The sequence below is a fragment of the Pelophylax lessonae genome (genome assembly GCF_965119305.1).
Source record: "Pelophylax lessonae genome assembly, chromosome: 1".
Lineage (NCBI taxonomy): Eukaryota > Metazoa > Chordata > Amphibia > Anura > Ranidae > Pelophylax > Pelophylax lessonae.
In genome coordinates this window covers 320,798,567-320,825,023 of record NC_138768.1, presented here as the reverse complement: position 1 = coordinate 320,825,023, position 26,457 = coordinate 320,798,567, and the positions used below count along the sequence as shown (strand labels likewise).

The window sequence follows — 26,457 nt, the reverse complement described above, 5'->3', positions numbered from 1 at the left end:
CTCTCCTCCTGTCAGAGGAAGCAGATGTCTCAGGGTGTCGCCTGAGAGTCCAGAAAGCGCTGAGTTGAGCTGAGGGGATCCGGTGTGCCGAGAACCTGCGGAGAGAGAGGGGTCCAGTTCAAGGAAAGCCTACACAGGTTGTGAGTACTGTGAATTGCCGCTGGGGGTCTGCCTGAAGTTAGAGGGGACCACTCCGGGAGAGGTTCTGGGATCCAGTGTCAGCTAGCTGTAAAGAGGGTACCTAGGTAGAGGACCCTGAAGAGTTCAAGGTCAAAGGGGGCACCGGCAGTCTGGACCCTGAAGTGTACAGAATGTGCCAGTTACAGTGACAGGTACACAGAGTTCTGCAATATACTACCTCAAGCTGTGCTAGGCGGGGGAAGTATTCAGTGACTTTCACAGTACAACAGTGTCAGGAGTTCTACAGTTCTCAGTCTTGGATCTTCTGGACTATATGTTGATTCAACACTTCTTCTGTTATACAGAGTGTTCTCAGAGTATATATGATTCAACACTTCTTCTGTTATACAGAGTGTTCTCAGAGTCTGTGAGCGTTGGCTGGCGTCAAGGAAGCACCAACGGGCATTTTTGGATAGAAGTCCCAATTGTTATTAGTTAAAGCCTCAAGGAGTAGCCCACTATTTCCCTTCTCCCATCCCCTTTATTTCAATAAAACTACAAACAAAGATGCCGGAGTTGTCGCTATTGTCACACCCAGGGACTAAGCTCACATGGGCTGGAAAGGATTCCGGTACTAATGGCAGACCCACATCAGGTCATAGGCCTGGAAACCTTGCTACATGTAGATAAATGGAACTATGGAGACAAAACGTTCAATGCATTATGATGCAAAAGAAAGCAAGCCAATAGCCATCCAATGATAATGTCCTTGTGCAAAATGATGCTAAGTGTCAATACTCAAAGGTGCCAGTTGGAGAAATGGGTGGAAAAACATGGATCTCTGGGTAACTCATATTGTGAGAGCTCCCATATTTTTAAGGGGAGAGATAAATTAATGTGGTCCAGGGGAGGATAAATGTTCACCAAATATGCAAAGTCAATGGCTGTCTAAAGCATATAGCTGTATGATCCTATGGTTAGACCAGGGTAGATTTGTGAACATAGCCTCCCTCGCACACTAATTCACATTCAGGTAAACCATTCCATCAGCTGCCTTGAAAGTAAGTCCTCAAAGATATTGAATAGGACCCAAGGGTCATAAAGTCAATGGCTGTTCCTATAGAAGCATGCATGCATGTGTTGTATACCATCCAGTAGTTTGTGGAAATGTAAACCCATAGTTGCAGGGGAACATGCTCCTTGGATAAACATGACCATGTACCAATGGATCACCAATGGGGCAGAGAGAGAAGGTGGACAAATATGCCTGACCGGTTTTGCCGGGCACAGGCCAGCTGCTTTAGAGTCAAAGTGGTGGCTGGCTCTGTCACTTTGTGTTTAAAAAATATTTAAAGATGGCCGCCACACCACATTGCGTAAACGCGTGTGCATTGGCGCACAAACAAGCGCGAAGGAGCAAATTCGCGCACACGTGTGATGTCGCCGTGCACTGTCTCGATGATGCCATCATGCATGCGCAAAACCACGCGACACGGTGGCATTTCCATAGCCCAAATGCTGATGCTGTTTAAAGGAGCCAGTGGGCAAATGCAAAAAAGGAATATAGGGAAATCTGAATGCAGAAATGACATAAATACTAGAATACTACTAGACTAGGCTAGAATACTACTGTTGTGTTTTTAACCTTGATTATTTGATTACAATATCATGCATTGATTTTTGTGGGGGCTCATTGAATATACTGTTTACGGTGAGAGAGGTGGATGCATATTTCTTTTCCGTTCATTGACAGACACAGCTCCATATACTTCACCATAGGCTATGCTACCCTCTACAGGAGTAGGACTAGGCAGACAATACAAAAGCGTGGCTATGCTCTGTGGGGCCGTCCTCAGCTGGCATAACCCCCCCCCCCCTCTGCTTAGAGATACTCAGTTTTTGTTTGCCTAGTTCAGGAGTAGGACCTAGTCTCCCTGCTGGGCCCTAGGTCCTGTTTTCTTTTCTGTTTGTTTTTGATCCCATTTTCTTCCTGTGGAGATCTTCTAGCAACTGCTGGGTTGAGCGACGGGCTGGTCTATTGCAGTTTCAGTGGTCCCCTCAGCCCGGCCAGTGTGCACGTGCAGACTGTAGCCCCAACATAGCCCCACTGGACGGGGGCTGGCCTGTGAGTTAAACGTCTTGCATGTTCGCATACGACCAGGTCTCGGCCTGAGTCACAGAGTTTCTTCTGGCTGACAGCTCCCTCACTTCAGGGGCAAAGAGATTTCTGTCTTTGGAGTGTTACCCGCACGCTTCTCTGGATCGGTAAGTAATGCCCCCCTACTCTCCTTTCCTGGTTTTGGTGTGGAGCACGGGTACTTCCTGGGGTGCCTGGTCCCTCCAGGGCTCTCTTTCCCCTCTCTCTCCCCCTCCCCCTCCTTGGGTGGCACTGAACTGGCTTGTCTGCCCGTGCTCATGGTGGGGGGGTGGCTGATGCCCAGGCTGTGGGTACCCCTGGCCTTGGTGCCTGCGGGCACGCTGTCCCCCTGCCGCCCTCGGTGGGCCTTCTATGGGGTGGGTGGCCTTTTATGGTCCCCTTGGGACAGCTGGTGGGCCTGGGGGGCAGGTGGCTCGGTATCTGTGGGTCCAAGTACCACACGGTCGAGCAGGCCAAAAATTTAGGCCGCAGCTTTGCGGCTTACTGACTGGACCTTCTCTGGGGTAGCCCCAGTTGTGGCAGCTAATGCCGCCATTGTACCTCGGGACATTCATCTCCCCTTCACTCCCTGGGCTTTGTGGCCAAAAATTTAGGCCGTGGCTTTGCAGCCAACTAGGCCGCCACCCTTCTGGTAGGCTGGCTTATGGGAAGGAGAACAGGGTCCCAGGTAGGTTTAGCTGCCAGGTGCTGTGGGGCATCCGCCTTCCCCAGTGGCTCTTTGGTGGTAGTCTGTCTGTGGGTTTTCCTGCATTAGCGGCGGGCAGCCCCCCTAGAGGGGTCAGTTTTTCGGCCTCCTATGCGGGCTTTCTTGGGGGGACCCCCTTGCTGGGTTCTCTCATTGGCCCCCCTTTTTGCAGGTCTCAGTCAGCGCCTGCTGTGGGAGGCATGAGTCACTGACCCCCTGTGCGGTAAGGATAGCGGTTGGCTTAGCGATTGCATCGGATCCTACATCTGGTTTGGTCACAGCGAATGTGACCACCCTGTGGGGTCTGAGTCCACGTTTCCCTGAACGGTCAGACAGTGATTTTTTCCTCCATTGCTGCTGGGCCACACAAAAGAGGCACTGGTAGATGCATTGATTGTGTCAGGACAGGAGTCATTTATGTTGGAGGAAGAAAGCCGGGTCGAAATCAGAGGTCAAATGCAGGAATCAGAAATGCAGGAATGACACAGAACGCTGTAGACCAAACAGCAATTAGCCAATTCTGAAGTCCTGATTAAATAGGCCGTTTGGCGCCAGATGTGCGTCAGTGAGAGCACGGACCTCAAGGCCCTGAACTGTTTTGTGCGGGTGCAATAATTCATGACGTTCTTTTGGACAGTGGTGGCGTCCCTGCATCAAGGGGGTTCCCTTGCTTCTGTAGACGTCAAGGATGCCTACCTGCACATTCCTTTTTACACTCGGCATCAGCGTTTCCTCTGCTTCACTCTGAAAAGGAGCACTATCAGTTTGTGGCGTTACCCTTTGGTCTAGCCTCTGCTCCTCGGTTTGTCACGAAAGTGTTGGCCCCGCTGCTGAACCAGTGGGGGATTGCTGTGCTGGGATACCCGGAAGACCTCCTCTTGCGAGTAGAGTCTCCATTAGGCTCTGATGGTCAATGGGGAAATTATTTTCCAGGCTTTGCGGGAGGTCGAGTGGCTTCTGAATTTCAGAAGTTTGCCCTGGTTCCGACCAGGCGATTGGATTATTTTAGGCTGATTCTGGATTCAGCTCTAGCCAGAGTGTTCCTTCCTCTGGGAAAGTTGCAGAAGTTGCATTCTGCGATTCAACTCTTGTTAGCCCACAAGTGGCGTCCCTTTGGGTGTGCATGCGAGTGTTGGGGCCTGATGGTGTCCACCTTTGAGGCGGTTCTGTCTGCACAGTTCTACACGAGACTCTTTCAAAGGTGATTCTGGTCAAATAGGACAAGTGTCCCAAGTCACTGGACAATGTGATTTGTCTGAGTCGGGCGACAAAGAGTTTTCTGGTCTGGTGGCTGTGCTCCCAAGCCTTGCTACCGGGCAAGTCCTTTCTCCCCGTTGTACTGGACAGTGGTCATGACAGATGCCAGCCTGTTGAGGTGGGGAGTAGGGATGATCGAACGGTTCGGGTCCACCATCGGTTCGGCCCGAACATTGGGTGTTCGAGGTTCGGCCTAATTTAGAACTTTTTGCCCAAAAAGTTCGGAATTCGGCAACCAGAACCGCCCAAAATGCAATGCTTCAGGAAATGGGCTTTAAAAGCCCGTGATTGGACCAGAACCATTAGCAAAAGCCAATTGAGGGGGCAGGAGAATGCTAGGAATGTGATTGGAGTGACTAGGGGGTCCCTAGACCAATCATTAGTGAATACGCCCCCCAGTATATAAGATCGCCCCCGCCATATTCCCAGCATTGTTATACTGGACATGGAAGAGAGTGGAAGCAGTTCTGTTAATTTTACTTTAAAAGTGTCATTTAGCTATTTTTAGTGTGAGGAAAGGGATATCTAGTGTAGTTAGAGTGCTCCTTTACACTTAAGTTAGCTTCAAAAATTTAGTTTCTGTAGGGAAAGTGTTAAGTGTCAGGGGACCGTAGTGTAGTGTAGGGTTAACTGACAGTGACTGCTATGGCAGGGTGACAAAACCCTTCCATAGCAGGGTGACCGCTATAGAGAAATGATCATTTCTCTGTGTTGCTTCGGCACAGGCATGTGGCTTCTCACCAGCAAGCATTTTTTAATGCTGCAGGGGCTGCCACTGCCAGTGCTTTTTTGAGGACATGTTTGATGTCAGACATGACATCTGAATATGTGTATAGGGGGAATATATAGACATATATGTCTGAATATATACCCCTAGACATATATAGGTGTGATAGTAGCAGAAATAAATGCTTGCGCTAATGAAATCATTTACAGTAATATATTTCTGCTACTATCACACCTATATATGTCTAGGGGTATATATTCAGACATATATGCCTATATATACCCCCTATACACATGTTCAGATGTTTTGCCTGCCTCAAAAGAACCCCAAAAAATGCCAAAAAAACGCTAGCGTCAAAAAAAAAAGATGCCCAGGTGTGTTTTTGCTGGCATTTTTTGGGGGGTTTTGGAGGCAGGCAAAACATCAGAACTTGTGCACAGTACCACTATACACAAGTTCAGATGTTTTTCCTGACTGCAAAGAACCCAAAAAAATGCCTGCTATTAAACCGGCAAGGTGTTACAGCAGAGAAGCCATATTCCTGTGCTTAAAGTTTTCTAATACAAACAATCTTTTTTTTTCTGGTTCTGGACATGCTACAGACCTGAAACTTCACAGGTACACTTTTTAGACCCCCCAGATACTAAATCCAAAGTAAAAATCAAAAAATCTCTTTTTTTTTTTTTTTTTTTCAATAATTGGCTTTTTTATCAAAAATGACAATTTTTAAGAACTTTTTTTTGTGTGATTTTGTGTCTGGGGGGTCTAAAAGGTGTACCTGTGAAGTTTCAGCTCTGTAGCATGTCCAGAACCAGAAAAAAAGATCATATAGGTGTTAAAGTTAAAGGAGGCTCCCGAACCACATCCCTGTTCTACTGAAAAATTATCTTTTTTTTTTCATGGTTCTGGACATTCTACAGAGCTGAAACTTCACATGCACACCTTTTAGACCCCCCAGATACTAAATACTAAAAATCAAAAAAATCTCTTTTTTTTTTTTTTTTAATTTTTCAATAATTGGCTTTTTTATCAAAAATGACAATTTTTAAGAACTTTTTTTTGTGTGATTAATAGTTAATGGGGCATGACCCAGAACCCTAGGCACTTTTTAGGGGCATTTATTGGGTTTTAGGGCTTAAAAATTGTGTTTTTTGATTACAGAAGTTCGGGTCCCATTGATTTCAATGGGGTTCTGAAATCCGGGCCGAACTTTCGTGAAGTTCGGGTGTTCTGGTCGAACCGAACTTTTCAAAAGTTCGATCATCCCTAGTGGGGAGGGGTCCTGGGGCTGTACTCGACTTAGGACTGTGGGACGCTGGAAAAGTCCAGATTGCCCGTCAATGTCTGGGAACTTCGAGCGATCAGGCTTTACCTGGATCATTGGGCGGAGCGGCTCCGGGGGCTCCCAGTGCGGATTCAGTCGGACAATGCCACGGCCGGGGCTTTGTGTATCACCAGGGCGGCACAAGGAGTGTGTTAGCAGCCCTGGAGGTATCCGGCATACTCTGGTGGGCAGATTGTTCTTGCCCTCTCCGCTATGCACTTTTCCGGCGTGAAAAATTGGCAGGCGGATTATCTCAGTCGTCAGGCGTCGGACCAGGGGGAATGGTCCCTTCATCCGGATGTGTTTCATCAGATATGTCTGCGGTGGGGCATCCCCGAGGTGGCTCTGTTGGTGTCCTGGCTCCACAGAAACGTGCTGAGGTTTGTAGCCAGGTCGCGAGATCCTCTGGCAGATGCCACGGATGCTTTGGGGGCTCCATGGAGCCGGTACCATCTGATTTATGCCTTCCTTCGCTCCAGCTTCTTCTGTAACTTCTAAGTAGGATCGAGGGCGAAGGAATTCCAGTCATTCTGGTGGCTCTGGACTGGCCTTGCCGGTCTTGGTATACCAACCTGGTGTGACTGGTTTCCAACGTCCCCTGGAGGCTTCCTCTCAGGGACAACCTGTTGTCTCAAGGGCCGATCTTCCATCCTGTTTTACAGTCGCTGGCTTTGACGGCCTGGCTGTTGAAAGCCAGGTGCTAAAGTACAGAGACTTATCTGCCTCAGTGATTCACACCATGTTGAAGGCAGGGAAATCTACATCTCGAAAGCTTTAATATCGGGTGTGAAAGGCATACATTTCCTGGAGTGCGGTTCGTGGAGTCCATCCCCGTTCCTTTTCGGTGGCTCAGATTCTGGCCTTTCTTCAACAGGGTTGAATCAGGAACTGGTCTTGAGCATTGTGAAAGGCCAAGTGTCTGCCTTGGCAGTCTTTTTTCAAAGACCTTTGGCTTCCCATTTATTGGGGCGTACATACCTACAGGGGGTTTATCTTTTTACTCCGCCTGTAAGTTCTCTGTCACCATGGAATTTGAACATGGTTCTGTCGGTTCTTCAAAATCTCCCTTTGAAAACATAAGGGGGATCCCTTTCCTTATGCTGTCACAAAAGGTGGCTTTTTTGGTGGCTATCACCTCTGCTCACAGGGTGTCGGAGTTGGCGGCTTTGTCTTGTCGTTCTCTCTATTTGGTGGTTCACTGGGATAAGGTGGTCCTGTGACCACGGCCACCAATCCTCCCAAGGGTAGTCTCTGATTTTAATTTGAATAAGGACATTGTGCTGCCATGCTTGTGTCCCAGGCCTGCTCATCCCAGTGTATTTGCCTTTTATACTCTGGATGATGTTTGAGCTATTTGGCAACCACCAAGTCCCTTGGGGGTCAGACTCACTCTTTGTGATTATGGATGGGCCGCAGAAGGGGAATCCTGCTTCCTACGCTACTTTTCCAGATGGATCAGACAGACGGTGGGCTGCGATTTAGGGGGTCTATTTTTCCCTCTTGAGGGTGTATTTCAGGTTGGGCTCCTGTTGTGCTAGTTGAGTCATTATTACCTGGATTGGCTTGTGTTTAGCCTTGGGTTTGTTATTCCCACCCCTAATGTCCGGCACTGCTTTGAGACATCCCTACATGGAGCTGTTTCTGTCAATGAACGGAAGAGAAAATAGGATTTTTGTACTCACTCTAAAATCCTTTTCTCTGAGTTCATTGACAGACACAGCACCCACCCCTCTTAGGCCTCATGCACACAGGGCGTTTTTACAGTTGCTTTTAGGAGCGTCAGGCATTTTTATTTTTTTTTTTTGCAGCTTAAAAACGCCCCTCCATGTTATTCTATGGCCTCATGCACACACAGGCTTTCAGGAGCTGTAAGTGGCATAGGCGTTTCTAAGCTGTAAAAAAAACCCAGGGCCAGCGTGTTCTGGAGCAGCAGTGTTAAGCTGTAAAAACGCCTGACGCTGCTAAAGGCTGCTTAACGCCGCATACAGCGTTAGGCCACTTCAGACGTTTTTAAACTGTAGTAGTTGGATTCGAGGTTGGAAAATAGAAAAGGGAAGAGAAAGGCTGCTAAACACCAACGCTGCTAAACGTGGCTAAAACGTGCATTAACACCAATATAAAATGCTTCTAAAAGCACGTTTTTACAGCTGCTTCTTCTTGGCGTCAGAACTGGCTTTTCAGCTCGTTTTTTCAAATGCCCTGTGTGCATGAGGTCTAAGGAGTTTTTATGCTTCTGTTACTGCTTGTTACAAAACTGAGTATCTCTAAGCAGAGAGGGGGGTTATGCCAGCTTAGGACGGCCCACAGGACGTAGCCAAGCTTTTGTGTTGTCTGCCTAGTCCTACCCCTGTAGAGGGTAGCATAACCTATGGTGAAGTATATGCAGCTGTGTCTGTCAATCAACTCTGATTAATAAAACGTGAATTTATTACAGCCCAGTGAGTAGCGTTATAAAACACTCTATGTAGTTCTTTGGTGGTTAAGTTAAATCAGGCCTTTTTAACTCTGTTTTTCATGTTGTTTATTTACCGATATACTCCAACCATTTAGGCTCCATTCACACCTGGGCGGCGTGAATGACAATGGATTTACATTGGGGGACACTGTTTTTTTTTTTTTTTTTTTGAATAAAGGACAGTGTGCGTGTGTTTATTTTTTTTGTACACTTTTTTAGTGAATGGGTAGGGGTACCCCCTACCCATTCACAGGGGGGGGGGGGCTGGGACCTGGGGCCCCCTTGTTAAAGGGGGCTTCCAGATTCTGGTAAGCCCCCCCACCCGCAGCCCCCGACAAACACCAACCAGGGAAGCCCTTGTCCTCATCAACATAGGGACAAGGTGATCTTGGGTGTGGGGGCGGGGGCGGAGTTGGCAATTGTAACCGCGAGTCATTTTAAATGTAATTTGACTCATTTTTTTTCTTTCTTTAGGAATGTGATTTTTGTTGCAGCATGTTTAATGCATGCTAAAGATGTGCCACTTTACAGGCAGACTAAGGGGACACCCCAGGCACTATATTTAAAGGAAAAAGGAATTTTTTTTTTAAACTGTCACTATTTTTGTTCAGGTGTCAGCGGGGAAACCCATGGACAGCTGATGAATTATCGGTTGTTAAGGACGCCGCTTCCCAGGCCCCGTTCCTTAACAACCAGCTTATACTGCACCCTGATTGCAGAGTGTTCGTGGGGGGGGACACCTGGCAAACACCCTGCATATTCAGGTGTTCGGCAAACGGCTGAATAGGCAAATATTCGGCCTTAACTCATGCTCGGGCCTAACCATTCGCCTATCCCTACTTTTGAGAGAACATTAAACAGTTGTTGCTGACAGTCCATTCAAGAGCTGCCTTTTTTCACAGAACCTGACTAAATCTTTTGAAAAAAAATGGTAAAAACATTGTGCATCCAAAACACTGCACAACCTCACCTCAGGTCTTCCTCAACCTCCTGCTGCATTTCACCCCGAAAGAGTGTTTGATATTTTTTTAATTAAATCCATATAAAATTAATATTTTGATTTTATTAGTAACATCTGCAGTAGGTATTTGGCAATCCTCAGGTATGATTCATTTTATTAAAAGTCAGCTTCTTAGTCGAAAATCTCTCCATGAGTACTAAAGGCCTCTCTTAATGGTAATGTTGTACATACCCAAGCCATGAAACAGAGAGTTTTTAAGCCATTGAAGTATCAAACTGGATGCCATGTACCTGTAGAGGCTAAACTGACGGGAGGGCTTCCTTTACACCTACTGTCCAATACCTCTTGGAATTGGCGAAAGGGTGTAGCAGGATAAAGAGTAGCACGGGTGCCTGTAGTAGGTCTTGACACCATGGCGGTCAGGTGACAGTCTGGATACCTCTGAGATGTTGTAGATGCTGTACTGGAACCTGTGCAGAATGTTGTAACATGGAGGGAGCTCAAGAACTTGCAGATACCGGAATCAAAGCTGCAGTCAAGACAAGCCAGACTCAGCAACAACAGAAAAGGCACTAATTCAGAAGGCAGAGGCAGGGTCAGAAGCCAGTCAGGACTGATAACAGGTAAGCAGATAAAGTATACAAAACAGCAGGAAGGGGATGACGTCGGAACACAAGCCAGGGTCAGCAGCAGGAGATCAAAATCAAGTGGTGTCAAAAGGAAAGCCAGCTTATGACACAGGATGCAGGTCTTGTCACAAAGCAGTGAAGCTGGTAACCTTTCAGCAATTCTCCTTAATTCTTTAATGCCTTAAACAGGTCATTAAGCGCCAAAAGCCAGTGTCAAACGTGCATGTTCATTTAAGCTAATGCACATGTGTAGATGCACCACAACCCTGTTTCTGTGCATTGGTGCTTGAGCGACACTTTGTGCACATGCATATCTTTGGTCATGGACGTGTACATGATCTTCCTGACACTGGCATACATGCACTGGGCATGTAGGGGGACATTTCATTTTTATGCTTCAGTAAAACATGTCATGGGAAGGGATCTGTGTTAGTTAGGTGATAGTAAAGAATAAATATCATTTTTTGCTATAAATGAAAAATATCTTATACTTACCTGCTCTGTGCAGTGGGGTGTTGGTGGTCCCCCGGTTCCTGATCCTATAGGTTTGCCTGAGGAGGTGGGATATATGGAAGCCACAAAAGGTGTCATGTAAAGACCATTGAGATCCCTCTTCTATTGCAGTTCAAAACTTTGAAAATCATTTGGTGTGAATAAAATAACACATACAAGTACTATATAGTAGGGTGGGAAGGTCAATGATATACTGTGAAACTAGTAATGCTTTATTGTGGAATATATTGAAGATTTACAAATAAGCCATGTTTGGCTAGAATGTGATGTATTTTTAATTTAGCATACATTTATGAAAATGTTACTATTGGTGCATATTGTATAAATATCTGGGCACCCTCAAAGTCCCATACATAGTGGATTTTTGTTGTTTGTAATTTCAGAGATGTTGGCATGAATCTATGCGATTCTGACAGTACATAATTACAGTACATGGTTTAAAAAAAAAAAGAAAAAAATTCAGGTGAAAATCTGCAACTCATGTCAGAAATGTTTTGCTTTATTATGTAGGGAACGGACTGAAGCACAAAGAGTTTGGATAAGGTGGGGCTCAGACCCCAGGACTAGGGGCAGTTATAGTGTCTTTTTTGCAGTTATAGGTGGTAACAGACATCATCTGGAACTGCACTGTACAGCCACTGTACAATATTTGTGTCTATTGCCTCTCAAATAATATACTCTAATATCTATTTCACGATAAAACCTGTCTCATCTCTACCTCCTATATTATGGCCTAACCAAGCTGCTTACATACTGTAATTACAGTTACAGTAATTACACATTTTTTTTAAAGATAAAGCCTGCCTTGCCTCCTATTTTCTGCCTATTTAAGCACTCGTTTAGTGTCCTGAAGGTAGACAATTTCTACAAAGCACATGCCTGAAATCTATATTTGTATTTTTTGGGAATGATTTAGCTATACAGGAAATGGGGGGTATTTGGGGAATACTGTGTTTTTGTATTTTTTTTAATGCTTTTGGGCACTCTGTTTCAACATATTATATTTTTGCAAAAATTGTTAAATTTTTAGGACAATGCAGTGTGGTTATGTAAAAAAAAAAAAAAAGAAAAGAAGAAGCTCACAAACTATACTAATAAATTGTTTTGCCACTGGCCCATAGGTAAGAAGTTGAGGGCTTTGTTTATTAGATTAAAATTTGCTATAGCTTTTAGAGCTTTTGTTGCTTCTGCTTCCACCATTCAATTCAGACCTATAACTGCTGGATGAAAAAAAAAAATCAGGTGTCATAACGCCAGAGCTACCTAAAAACCTTTTTTTAATTTTTTTTTTTATTTAAATTAATTACATTGGGGTGCTGCTGCTTACTGCCAAGCAAAATGTACTGTTCTGTAACACCATATAGCTTAAAGGCATCTTCTAAGCACTAATTTAAAGGACTATTTTCTCTCATGTCACCTTTGAAGTCACATTAACCACTTTAATACAGGGCACTTCCCTCCCTTCCTGCCCAGGCCAATTTTCCCCTTTTAGCGCTGTTGCATTTTGAATGACAATTGCGCGGTCATGCAACACTGTACCTACACCAAATTTATGTCATTTCCCCCCCACAAATAGAGCTTTCTTTTGGTGGTATTTGATCACCTGTGCGATTTTTACTTTTTGCTAAACAAATAAAAAAAGACTTTAAAAGTTTGAAAAAAAAAAAAAAAAGTTTTTTTGTTTATGTTATACAATTTTGTAAATAAATAAGTTTTTTCCTGCACTGATGAGCACTGATGAGACTGCACTGACAGGCACTGATGAGGAGGCACTGATGGGGTGGCACTGATGGGGTGGCACTGATGGGGTGGCACTGATAGGCGGCACTGATATGCGGCACTGATAGGCACTGATATGTGGCACTGATAGGTAGCACAGATATGCAGCATTGGTGGGCACTGATAGGCGGCACTGCTGGGCACTGATAGGCGGCATTGATGGACACTGATAGGTGACACTGAAGGGCACTGATAGGTGGCACTGACGGGCACTAATGGGCACTGATAGGCGGCACTGATGGGCACTGATGGGTGGCACTGATGGGCAGCACTGATGGGCACTAATGGGCACTGATAGGCGGCACTGGTGGGCAATAATGGGCACTGGTGGGCGACACTAAAGGATGGCAATGATGGGCACTTGTGGGCAGCACTGATAGGGAGGACACTGGTGGGCATCACTGATGGGGAGGCAATGGGGGGCTCCCTGAGCCCTGATTGCCATCCCTGGTGGCCATAGTGGGCATCCCTGGGGTCATAGTGGGCATCCCTGGTGGATCTAGTGGCATCCCCCCCCGAGGGTCTGCACTAGTAATCAATGATCTGATTACCAGTGCCGACCCCCCCCCCTGTCAGGGGAGCCGCCGATCGGCGCTCCTTTACTCGTGCCTGTCAGGCACGAACTAAGGAAAGCCGATCAACGGCTGTTCCTATTTACTATGTGACCAGCTGTGATTGGACACGGCTGATCACATGGTAAAGAGCCTCCGTCAGAGGCTCTTTACCAAGATCGGAGATGCAGGGTGTCAGACTGACACCTCGCATCACTGATCGCCGCTCTGCGCACCCCCGGGGGGCGCCCAGAGCTGTGTTATCCTGCCGCCGTCATATGACGTCTGGTCAGGATAACACAACCACATTCCCGCCTTCATTCTGTTATAGGGCGGGCGGGAAGTGGTTAAAAGACTTTTCATCTGCTATTCCATATTTAAAAAAAAATGTTTTTGCTTTGTGTCCAACTTCACATATGCTTTTTGTCAATATCTTGCCTATTAGGGTCACTATACCTGTTAAATTCTGACTGTACAATCAACTTTGGATTTATCAAAACTTTGGATTTACAAATGTAATATGGGTACCTACCTAAACTATCCAATCAATCTGTACCCAACCAAGCAGCTGCTTCCACTACATAATTAATCTTAGATTAAAAATATCCAGAATTTAGTATCAAAATGTTCCCCCCCCTAGACTTTATGGAATTAGTTGCTAAGTTTTGGTTTCATGGATTTTCACAGATTTCACGGATATGCCCACCCCTCCCACTGTTGGCCTACTGTAATGTAATACAGGTGGACAAAGTCAGCTTGTTAGAAATATATATATCCACACTGCAGAATTGTGGCGGCACACATTCTTTTTGCCACCAGAATTGCTATTGCTGCGCATTGGAGGAATACCACAATCCCTAGCATCGTTGAAATCAGGCAGAGAGTTGATTCCCAATGTGAAATGGAAAGAATACTAGCGTATAAGGGAAGAAGGGCTGCAGGGTTCCATAAAGCATGGGACTCTTGGCTCACAGCATCCGTGTGATTATTGGTTGGTGTAAGCTGGTAATGCATCTCTTCAGGACCTCTGACGGTAGCCTGACATGTTGGAGACTTATATATGGTTTTTATTCTCTAGTGGTGGGAACCCCTCCCTTCCCTCCCCCCCCTCCCTGCTTTCTAGCCCATACCCGCTTTCCATCCCTTTCTCCCCTTCCCTCGCCAGGATTAATATCCCCCTCCAGGTACTCTTGAGGGAAGTAGGAACCCACATTGCAAGGTTATATGCATATATAATGATGTTCCTAATTATGACAGAGTGTTAAGTTAGGCTGGCATAAGCCAGGTCAAGGAGGTGAGTGGTGGCGCGCTTGTCTCTCCCACAGCGCTCCTTGGAGGTACTCGATCACAGTGTGTTCCCCTTGGGGGTGACGAGTACCTCCTTCCTTACTGACTATCTCCTAGCTGGTATCCCAGACTCATTGCTGATGCGGAGGAACTGTGGACGGAACTAGTATTTAGAGGTTGCACACTCGTGACACCTGGTACACAGTTCCCTGCGAGGTTTATTACTACTGTGATGTTTATATGACTTCCAATAACCTTGTTTTCTGTTCTCATGGTTTGTATCTTGTTCAGAATTGGATGGATGACGATGTGCTATTATCTTTGTACGTGTCCTTATATTTCAATAAAAAATTTGGTGTTAAAAAAAAATAAATATATATCTCCTGAAAATAGTTTCTTGTGTGTTACCTAGAGTATTATTATTATTATAATACAGGATTTATATAGCGCCAACAGTTTGCACAGTGATTTACAACATGAGGGCAGACAGTACAGTTACAATACAATTCAATAAAGGAGGAAGCAGAGAGCCCATGCTCGTTATTCTTTATTTTAAGTCTGTTGTACTTCTTTGTGCTTTAAAACAAATGTACAAATACAAATCTTTATATAAGAAAAAAATATACCGTAATTTAAAGTTAAGGGTTTGTGTTTGTGACAACTCATGGGTTTTCTGGTAGCCCTAAAGTTATACACCCTAACCCTGAGCTTCTATTATTTGCTCCCTTTTGGTCCTGCTAAGACAAACCATGATTGTGAACCCATGCTATTTCATGTGTGATTGTGTTTACAAATCAGTGAACAAGCAATTCTAAGAAGCATAGCTCTAGATTATAAAAGGGATATATGGACAACAGTTCTCCTCCCATACAAGCTTGTGTGAAACACTAGAACTGCAATAGAATGCAACCGGAGATGGCTTGTTTGAGTTTAATTCTTTTGTCTGAATTTCAAAATGACGAAACCTGAGCACATATCTGCAAGGCTTATTAAAGCAAAACCTGACCATGATGATGAAAGTCAAGCAGGTGCTAACACTATGCAGTATTCAGATAGAGCTATACAACCCTTTATATAACTCCCTGGCTTATACAGTAAATGGTTCATTCATTAATTCTGGGGGACAATGCTATGTCTCACACAATCATAAAAAGCTTTTACTTTCTAAGAACCAAACTGAATGATTGAGTACATATGTACTGTATAATGAGCAAACAATAATGTCTGTCAGCATGGATGAAGGAATCTCCCCTGCTGGCAGTGAAATTTGTGCCAGGTTACCAGCTCCACCCTTCTGCTGCCACCATGATTGATGTGATGGGGAATGCAGATGTAGATATGAGACTCAGGGGCAGGGGGCAAAGCATGGAACCCAGGTGGGTAAGTGAAATATTGGTCTAAAGTGGAGTGACTGTTTAAAAGTATTAGACTATAATATTATACACACTAAAACAGAGCTACTATATATGATTTCAATATCTAACAGCAGCTTAAGTGCCGGTTCACACTACCGCGGCACGACTTCGGGGGCGACCTGTGAAGTCGCGTGCACTGCGACTTTGGCACGACTTGCACGGACTTCATATAATGAATGTCAATGCAAGTCGCTCCGATGTCGCCCCGAAGTAGTACAGGAACCTTTTTCTAAGTCGGAGCGACTTGAGTCTCTCTTATTAGAACGGTTCCCGTAGCACTGCATGGACCGCGACTTGTCAGGCTGACCAGTCGCCTGACAAGTCGCGGTAGTGTGAATGGGCACTTAAAGTGGAATTATCTATTGTTTTTGGTGTTTTAGCACAGAATGTTTTGAGAAAAATTAGACTGTAATATTACACAATTATATCCAATTCAATAACAGCATGTTTTTGTTTCTAAAAAACTGTGACAAAACATTAGATCACTCGAGGTGTCCACTTTAGAAAAGGGATCATTTTTAGGGATTTTGGACAATCCTGCCATTTTTACTTTACCAAAAAGTAAGGGTAACTTTTTTCTTTAAAAAGTTCAATTTTTTTCCTTTATACAGTATAGTAAAAATAAATAAAACAGTGGTTATTAAATGCCACCAAAAGAAAGCTCTATCTATCTTAAAAAGCATTCAAATTAATTTGGGTACAACGAAAATTTAAAAAAAGGCCTGAAAATGAAAGGGTTGTAAGATACTGTTATTGAGCTGGTTAAGACAGCATCTGATAAATTTATGGTAATTTCCTCCGTGCCCTCCAAATGCTATAAACCATTTCAGTCCACTTAGAATACTCACATGGAAAACCGTAATTTCCTTGGAAGAGGAAGTGTAACCAGATTCATGCCAAGGTGGACCAACATATTGCTGCCATGCTGTTGATGCTATTGGATCTTTCTTTTCAATGAATACATAAAATTTCATACTAACAGTATGACACTTTTCAGCAGTTAAACCAACAGTTGTCATAGTGTGTGAGACAAGTGTGTGACAGAAGCAGTATGTGTAGATACAGGCTGAGAGATGGTTTTAGCAGTGAAAAGGTACCTGAGCAGGTAGCTCAGGAGAGGATCCCAGTTAGCGACAGGTCTGCTGCACAAAGGTAGAAGACTGCAATCAGTCCTGCAAGGGCAACAATTGAAGTAGACAGCCTGTTGGTGGGATGTTAGGCCAGGGATGTTGTACCCAGGCAAGATCAGCTCCTGCGGTGTCAGCCCCTGCTCCGAATGCAGCATCACAAGATGTGCTAAAGGAGTGCATAAGTAGGAGGCAGAGGTCATGTGTGTCCAGGCCTGCTGGCCTAAACAGACAGGCCCCATTCAAGTAGAAACAGTCAGGGCCAGGGGTCCGAATATGACGTGTTGCTATATAAAGCTTGAACGAGCAAGGGAAAACAATGTTGAGGGAATTTATCATTGTATTTGCACCAAAATGATCTGGCACAGGACAGCCAGGCAGACTGGCTGTAGCCTATTTATCATGCGTGTGGAGGTGTTTGCTTGTCTACATCTGATCATGACAGAAACAAAACCATCACTATTTGTGCAACATTTATCCTTATTTTGGATAGCTTCTGCAACCAGTCTTTATCTGGTAAAAACCTTTGCAGCCATTGTCATCACATTGCAATTAATGTGATTAAAAACAGTCTTGTACAGGTGTTTTTTTCAGAATTTTATGTACTGCCTATTTGATCAGTCCGTCGCAAAACATTATGACTGCAAAGCTTTTTAATGTTGGGGACCTATCTCTAAATACATTTATCTATGATGAATAATAATTGTGTGAATTTTTATACATTTAATTGGCAATAAATTACTATTATTATTATTAAGGATTTCTATAGCGCCAGCAGTTTACGCAGCGCTTTACAATATTAGAGGGAGACAGTACATTTACAATACAATAAAATACAAGAGGATTAAGAGGGCCCTGCTCAGAAGAGCTTACAATCTAATGCGGTGGGGCAGGTGTTACAAGAGGTTGTAAGAGTAGGGAATGAGCTGATGGCGCATTAGTTGGCGGTGGGATAGGCTTCCCTAAATGTGTGTTTATATTGATTTTAAATGCATAGCTCCTAACTGTCTCTGTTTTGAGACCAAATTCCTCTCTCACTCGTGGAGCCTCAGTTGTCCCTCTTTTTTATTTGAATGCGTACAGCTCTATACAATCATACTATTTTATTACCAAAAGTGTTATGCTGCACTGAACTTTCATCCAACCTCTATATTACTGCATTTGTTATTTTGAAAAAGCAAGGCTGTGGCAAGCATGTATCTTTTGCCTCCATACTGTTTGCTAAAAGGTGTCTATGTGTATGTATCACTATATATATATGTATATATATATATATATTTTTTTTAATACAGTATACATTTCTGCATCAAATTCACCTGTGCAGCGACATTTGGCCTGCACAATGAATAATAATTTCCACCTGTGTGTTTTGCTGCACCATTTAATGAATTAACATTGTCAGAAAGTTTCCCTTCCTGGCAAGTGGATTGTCTTATTAGGAGCTCTCAATTAAAAGTTACATCTCACAATAGTCATAAACCTAGGATCTCAATTACAGTGATACTGTCTAATATTGAAGTCATTAAACTGAATTAGACACTGGTCTCTATTGTCTGGTATACTACACATAGACAACTAAGTTTTAATGGAAGTCCGCAGACACTTTAAAATTCAACTTTGTTTTCCCCTCCTATTTTTTAAGATGTAGGAACTCTGTAATGTAGTAAGTGAACAGTTTTTGTACAACACTGTTTGAAAGAACTGACCTTGTCAACCACTACTATGTTTTTATCCTACACTGTTCTTTATCTCTCCTTGACATTTTGATTTTGTATGATGCTGATTAAAAAAGGATTTTTTTATTACTCACCATCAAATTGTTATATCATTCATCTCTGATCCTATGTATTTAAAGTATCCGTTTCTGATGTGGAATCATTTTATACTGACTTTTTCCTCATGGTAATTAAGAGGTGTGTCAGTATCCCGTTGCTAATTATGATGTTTGATCTCATTTAATTTTCCACACTGTCTGCAAATGATAGACTGACATAACTGCTGACATTTTAATTTATTTTTTTCTCAAAGATACTATTTTTATCTGGAGTTTTACAAATGGCATAGTCTAACATATACAGTACATGTTTCTATGTAATAAAAACATCTTCAAGTGTGCATTGTCTCCCATTGTTTGAACAAATATTTGAATGTATTTATGTGTAATAATAAAGCCTTCACAAATTAACCTATAGGTCCATTTTTGCACTCAAAATGTATATATATTTTTTTTAATTCCGAGCAGAAGCCCAATAAAACACCCTACTTTTCTTCTGAGTCTACATCAGAAAGATCCTTGCTTTGCTCACAGAAACTTTTGCAGTACTGGAATTCTAGGGTGTATCACTAGAGGAATCACTAGCAGAAGGAACATAAAAAAGGCAGCGCAAGATCCTCATTAGAATGATGAAGTAATTTATTCCAAAAAAACAAATAGTATATATACATGTTAAAATCTTTATGATCAGTATAGATGGCAGATGAAAACCACCACAATGTTGTATGCAGTGTGATGGATGAAGAAACTGCAAGGCTGAGCCTGTCCTATCCCTCTAGCTGGCATCAGGGAGATAAGATAATGACAGCTGTCAGAAAGCCTGGCATTCCTCAGCTTTCTGCCCAAGCACACTCTACCTCGTGGCAACCTCTTTCCGGATCTTTACCTGGCAAGCTGCAGGACCCTTGTATGCATGGACATCCGCAGGTAGGGGCAAGGGGGGGCAAATGCCCCCCCCCCCCCTGGAATCTCAACTTCCCTGTTCAAGTGGTTGTTAAGCCACTTTATACCATCCTGTCTGGTCTGTTTAATAATCCTGTGTGCCTGTGCCCCTGTGTATGGGTTTTAAAAAATAAGCCGTAGTTTACCAGTTTTCAGAGGGTCGAGTGCCGCTCACGTGACCCATCAGCTCTCTCCTCGTCTGACAGCTGCCTGCAGTGGACGGGGCCGAGGATTCCTCACTGATGTCAGTAGGGAGGGGGTGAGGAGGAGAGAGGCGGCGGGTCACATGAGCGGTGCTCTGAAAACTTGTTAAGAATGGCTTATTTTTATAAAACACAGGCACCGGGGCACACAGGATTAATAAACAGACTGTAGACAGGATATGAAACTTTAAATAAAACTACAGCAGCAGGAGGGGAGGGGGTGGTCACTGACACAGGAGCAGACAGGCAGGGAGGGAGGGGGGAGAGAGGACAGAGGAGGACAGGAGGGCTGCTGATGACGGAGGCACGTGAACTGACCACAGTGCCTGGGCTTAGCACCATGGTATACCGTGGTCAGTTTACAGATAGGAGGACATAGCCAGGCAGGATCAGCCAGGTATTATAGGTGATAGAAGGGGCCAAATTACACAGCAAAGCACTGTGCTGTATAACTCCTTTATGGGAATTCTTTTTTTTTTTTTTGTTAGGTAGCAAATGCATTAAAATAACTGCTGCTGTTTGCTCCTTAAATATAAATACTCAAAATAAGTATAATGACTAAGCCCCTCCCCTTCATGACATTGTTGAAAAGTGGCAGAGCATGGGTGACCTTAAAATGTTGCCCCCCCCCCCCCCCCTGAAAAAAAAAAGTTCTGTGGACGCCCATGCTTGTATGTTGGAATGAATGTTTGCCCTGACCATGCTGATACCATAGACTGCTGTCTGTTGGGCTGGACATTGTAGTGCGCTTTACTGGTTTGTGTTTTTTTTATACACCAGCAGAAGGAAGGAGGTCTTTCCCCTCTATAGATCTTTAGTTAAAAAAAACAGTAGATTAGCTGGCGCTCAGGATGATTACCAGAGGTCGGTTTGACCGGCGTATAGTAAACAATACACTAATAGAATGTCAGAACTTCAAGTAACATTGGTGCAAGTGTGCGTGGGACATACTGTGAGGGTATGGAAGTCCATCAAGGAAAAAACAGTCCGCAACGAAGGGCAAGCTCCACAACACAGGGAAGTCAGGGCTCTGTGGAAAGGATGAAAAGAGAGAGACGCGGAGCGCCTCTAAATGCAGTATGCTTTATTCCAATATTACACTAATCTTGGATTAAAGCATACTGCACTTAGAGGCGCTCCGTGTCTCTCTCTATAGATCTTTAGTTAAGCTGGGTATACCACGTTGTACACAGGTATTTTTTTTTTTTTTGTTCAACTAGTGGGTTGAACGAAAAAAAAAAAAAACACCCCACAGATCCCTGCATCACACATCGCGAGTCTCCCCTGCTGTTCTATTGTATTCTGACAAGTGGACTCCCTTCCTGCCATAATACACTGATCCACACTTGCTGATGAATTCTAGCAATACTTGCAGTGCTTGTAAAGGCCCGAGGTTTTTTTTACCTTCGTGCATGTAAAAAACCTTCTGTGTGCAGTAGCCCCCCTAATACTTACCTGAGTGCCCTCTCAATCCAGCGATGTCAACTAAAGCCTTGCCTCTCTGGGGACTTGCACTTCTGATTGGCTTTTTGCCGCAGCGAGAACCATTGGCTCCCACTGCTGTCAATCACAGCCAATGAGCCATTTAGGAGACGGAGGGGGCGAGGCCGAGCCCTGGCTCCGTATGTGAATGGACACACAGAGCCACAGGTTGAGAGCACGCTTGATTGGGTTTCCCCAGAACAAGCTGCTTGCTGTTGGGACACCCAGCAGAAGGGAGGAGCCAGGAACGTCAGCAGGGGACCCGAGAAGAGGAGGATCCAGGCTGCCCTGTGCAAAACCAACTGCACAGAGCAGGTAAGTATAACATGATTGTTATTTAAAAAAAAAAAAAAAAAACAAGACTTTAGTGAAGGATTATAATAAGGATAATGCCTATTGTGGCCATGTATAACTGATGGGGAATTTCTGACAGAAAGTCCTACAACACAATAAAAATAACAAGGACATACTTCAAAACAAACTCTTCACAGTGGTACACTTAGACTGAGAACAGCTGCCACATGCTTCATATTAGCTGTTACTCTACAAAAGGATCCTATATGCAGGCTCAGATTGGCTGCCCGATGGTCCATTGTATTTTACTAATAAGGGGTCATTTGCTTAAACACTGTACTGCATATTTCCTACTCTACACCTCCTTATTCCGTACTCCTCAATGTGCATTCCATATTCCACTCCAACTCATTCTTTGCTATGAAATTTTTAGCGCTCTGTGAGGCACACTTTGTTTTTCTTGCACACATTCAAAAACCTTTTACCAACCAATCCTTGACCTTTTATTCCTGAGTTTACAGGCAATTAGGAAGCAGGACAAAGACTCTACTTGGCATCAACATGCTTGGAGCCCAAGAATGCTGCTGACTTCATAACAGGTATACTGCAATGCTAATTGGTCCTGCTTTCTTTGAGAGCTCTTCGTGAAGTAAGGGTTACCTATTTAATGACATATTTGTTAAGCAGAACCTATGTGGGGTAATAGGCATAACTACAAGTGAAAGGGCCCAATAGAGAAGTTTCCTTTATCATTCTATCCAGCGGCCAGCACACAAAGGGATCAAAAACACAAGTTCCCTTCTCAAAAAATCTTAAAACTTTTGATCTATAGAGAGCTTAATTATTCGGATTACAGTTTTTGTACTACTACTTCTGTCTTGTTTCTTAGGCTGCACATTTCCAGCTTGCCCTTCTGGGCACAGCTGTTTGTCTAATGCCCCATACACACGTTCAGATAATCGGACGACTTATCGTTCGCATTTTGTTGCATGATATTAACCACTTGCCGACCGCCGCACGACTATCTACGTGGGCGGTCAGCCCCTCACAGGCAAAGTGACGTAGGGCTACGTCACTAGCTTGTGAGGGTCTAGGGAGCGAGCGCGCGCTGACGGAGGCGCGCTCCCGCTCCCGCGTGGTCACGAACCCCCCCGCGCGTGTGACCAGCGGACCCGATCGCCGCCGGCCACTCTGCGATCGGCGGGGGAGAGGGAGAAAGTCAGGCAGCTTGTGTAAACAAGCTGCCTGTCATTCTCCTCTCTGTATGAGAGACGATCACATGGATCTACTATGTAGATCCGTTGATCACTCTGCATACAGTTGAAGCCACAGCCAATCACAGTTAGAATCACACCCCTAGGGACACACACAGCCCCTCCCTCTCAAATAAAGTTAACCCCTTCACTACCAGTGTATTTTTACAGTAACAGTGCATATATATAGCACTGATTACTGTAGAAATGTCACTGGTAACCCCAAAAGTGTCAAAAATGTCAGTCAAGGGTCCGATCTGTCCGCCGCAATGTCGCAGTACCGCAAAAAAAAACGCAGATCGCCGCCATTACGCGTTAAAAAAAAAAACAACAAAAATGACAAAAATCTTTCCCTTTGTTAGTAAACGCAATAACTTTTGCGCAAACCAATCAAAATACGCTTTTTGCGATTTTTTTTACCAAACATAGGTAGCATAAAACAAATTGGCCGAAAATATTAAAAAATTTTGATTTTTACATTTTTTTTGGGGGAATTTCATATAAAAAAAAGGGAAAAATATTGCTATTTTTGCAAAATTTACGCTCTTTTTTTGTTTATAGCGCGTGATCAAAAAATCGCACAGGTGATCAAATACCGCCAAAAGAAAGCTCTGTTTGTGGGAAAAAAAGGACGCCAAATTCGTTTCGGTACAGCGTCGCACGACCGCGCAATTGTCCGTTAAAGTCACGCAGTGCCGAATCGCAAAATACCCTCTGGTCGTTTAGCAGCCAAATCCTCCGGGGCTTAAGTGGTTAATATCGAATTCAACAATGCATATAAACGTATGATTTTATTCATACAATTCTGGAAAAGCTTCCTGGTTGCATAGCTACGTATCAGATGGTGCAAAACAAAAACAATGGCAGCCAGGCTTTTTCCGTGCTATTTTAGTGTTTCTGATTTTTAGCGGACGCATAGTGTACTGATTAAACTATTGTCGTTCGCTAGGCTATCGTACAACAGAAGTTTTCCTGTTTGTCCCTTTGGATTTTGTTGGACGAACTGTCGTGATCTGCTTTCGAAAGCTGTGTACTAACGATCAGATTATCGTGCGATCAGGTCGAAGTTTTATCGTACGATTATCTGAACGTGTGTACGAGGCATAAGTCTGTGCTATGTATTTGTTAAATCTGCCTTTCCAGCTCTCCGATTGCCTCAGGAAGGATTTTTTTTCTACTGATGGAGCAAATTGGATCATGCTTTGCATGGGTTTTTATCTTCCTCTGGATCAACTGTGGGTATAGGATTATGTATATTGATAAATAGGATCCCCCCCCCCTTTTATTGGGAACTTTTATTGAACTTTTATTGGTTTTCAACCTGACTAACTATGTAACTTTATAAATATATAATCGATGTGGTGAAACAGAAGTTGAGGGTTAGTAAAAACATTACCTGCACACAGGTTTGGATATTAAGTAAAAGGAAATACATAAATCCAGGCCAATTTGTGGTGTACTTCAGAGAAGCAGGACTCTATGGTCAGTCCATGCAGAATTTCTCTCTCTAACAAATGAACTCACTCCAGGTACAATCAATGGTCAATTTATTTTATTTCACAATGCTTTTTGGAAGTTTTTAAAGTATATTTATCATTGTTTATTATTTGTAAAATAATATTATTTTTGAGCTATCGGGGGCCAGTGAGCTATCCACTGCGCTAGCATACCAATGCGTAAAATAATATTATTTGCAAATTATTTAAACCAAAAATGTATTTTTCAAAAACATTTACTATGAGGTGCTTCCAAGTTTTAGTGTGTACAGGGCTTTCTGAGCTATCTTATACAAACACCAAGCACTAGCTCTGAACTACTCCTTTAGACTGAAGATACAGACATGGACTCTACTTGGACAGAAGGAAGTGTAGGCATACTATAACTGTACATTAAAATTAGGATATGAGACATCACATATGCTGCAAATGTGGGGTTACTACATTCTTATTTTTGAGTTTTAAATATGGCAAGAGTCAAGTGAATATATCCGCTTAAACATGGCACTTGCAATTAACCATTGAAAAAGTTCATCCAGTAATGCAAACTACATTTATTATTTGAAAATACATTTAAATAACCTTATTAAAGAAAAGAAAAAACAGCAGCGCTGCTGATAATGCCAACATTTGTGTATAATGGAGACATAATGCAGAAGTATGGTGGCTTTCAGGACTTAGGGGTTGCTGACGGTGCTTACAGTTCTTGCATGCAGCCAAGTTCAACCTTGTGAGACTTGTAATGTCTTCGAATTATTAACATCAATAACAGAGAAAGTCGCATTTTTAAACGTTTCTTTATGATTATGAATACCTCGTAAACAACGAATTATGCTGAGAGCAACGTGTTTCAGTTTGGGGCTACCAAAAATGAGAACAACAGATTGTGCAGGTGCATAACTGTATATTACCATCAAACAGGCACAGAATCCCGGACTGCTTGGAGGTAAAGCTTCTGTAAACATAAGCAACTCTGATATGTAAAATGAGATGTAAATAAAGAGTAAACAGCTTATTGTTCTGGCTGCCCTAATACGTCCTTCTGTCCGAGGGCTGAGATCTCCTTTAGCACTTCTGTCTGACTTGTGAGTGTTATCTATGAGAGACTTGATGATCAGTCCATTAGCAATTCCGGCAAGGACTAATGGTAGAGAACAGCTGACCAGATTACTGATAATGAGGTAAGTTAAATTAAGTTCTGGAAAAGTGGGCTCCACAGTCTGATTGCTGGTCACGTTAAAGTCTTGTTTGTTCATGTTAATGTACCACATTACAGGTAGGCATGTGGCCATTGATACCATCACAGAGATCACTAGCAGCTGTGGAATAAGTCTGGACACTACATGCTTTAGTCGGATGAGAAATGGATGAGTAAATATGACAATCTGGAAATAGTAGTTGATGGACAGGCATGCTGTAAACCAGAAGCTAATGTAGATAGGTAGGTTAAGTGCTATCGTAAATAGAATATATACACCTTCGGAGTAGTAAAGATCACTCTGGAGGAAGCTTACAAAGTCATTTGCTAGCATGATGAACTGAAAAAACACATTAGATAGGCCCATAGTTAATAAGATGATGTCTGAGGGACTAAGAGCCTTACCCCTCACTTTGTCTATGACATTTACAGCTATGATGATTGAATTGGTTATTGACCCCGTCAATGTGCTGATACTTAATACAGTCATAGAAGCCAAAAGAAATAAAGGAAGCATCCACAAAGATCTGAAGAACAGCAACCTACTAATCTAGTTCGGTACAGGAAAGATAAAGAAAAAGAAACGTAAGCCATTTTCACAGATATACACTTAGACTGAGAACAGCTGCCACACGCTTTATATTAGCTTTTACTCAACAAAAAAAAAAACAATATGCAGGCTCAGATAAACAAAATAAACAGTATAACAGTATAATTTTATATGTAGTATAAACAGTTTGTGTTAAAGTGGGACAATGGGCAAAATGTACATATGTACATATTAATATATGATTTAAGCCTGGAACAAACCACTCGTTTTTTTTTTA

General features: G+C 43.3%; 1 protein-coding gene across 1 annotated transcript; it reads right to left on the bottom strand.

Moving 5' to 3' along the window:
- Nucleotides 1–25,154: 25,154 nt before the first annotated feature.
- Nucleotides 25,155–26,147, bottom strand: LOC309545469 (taste receptor type 2 member 40-like; the record flags this gene model as incomplete). Its single annotated transcript, XM_082244680.1, has 1 exon — nt 25,155–26,147. The coding sequence occupies one exon, from the start codon at nt 26,145–26,147 to the stop codon at nt 25,155–25,157; it is 993 nt and encodes a 330-aa protein (XP_082100806.1).
- Between the last annotated feature and the right edge of the window lie 310 nt (nt 26,148–26,457).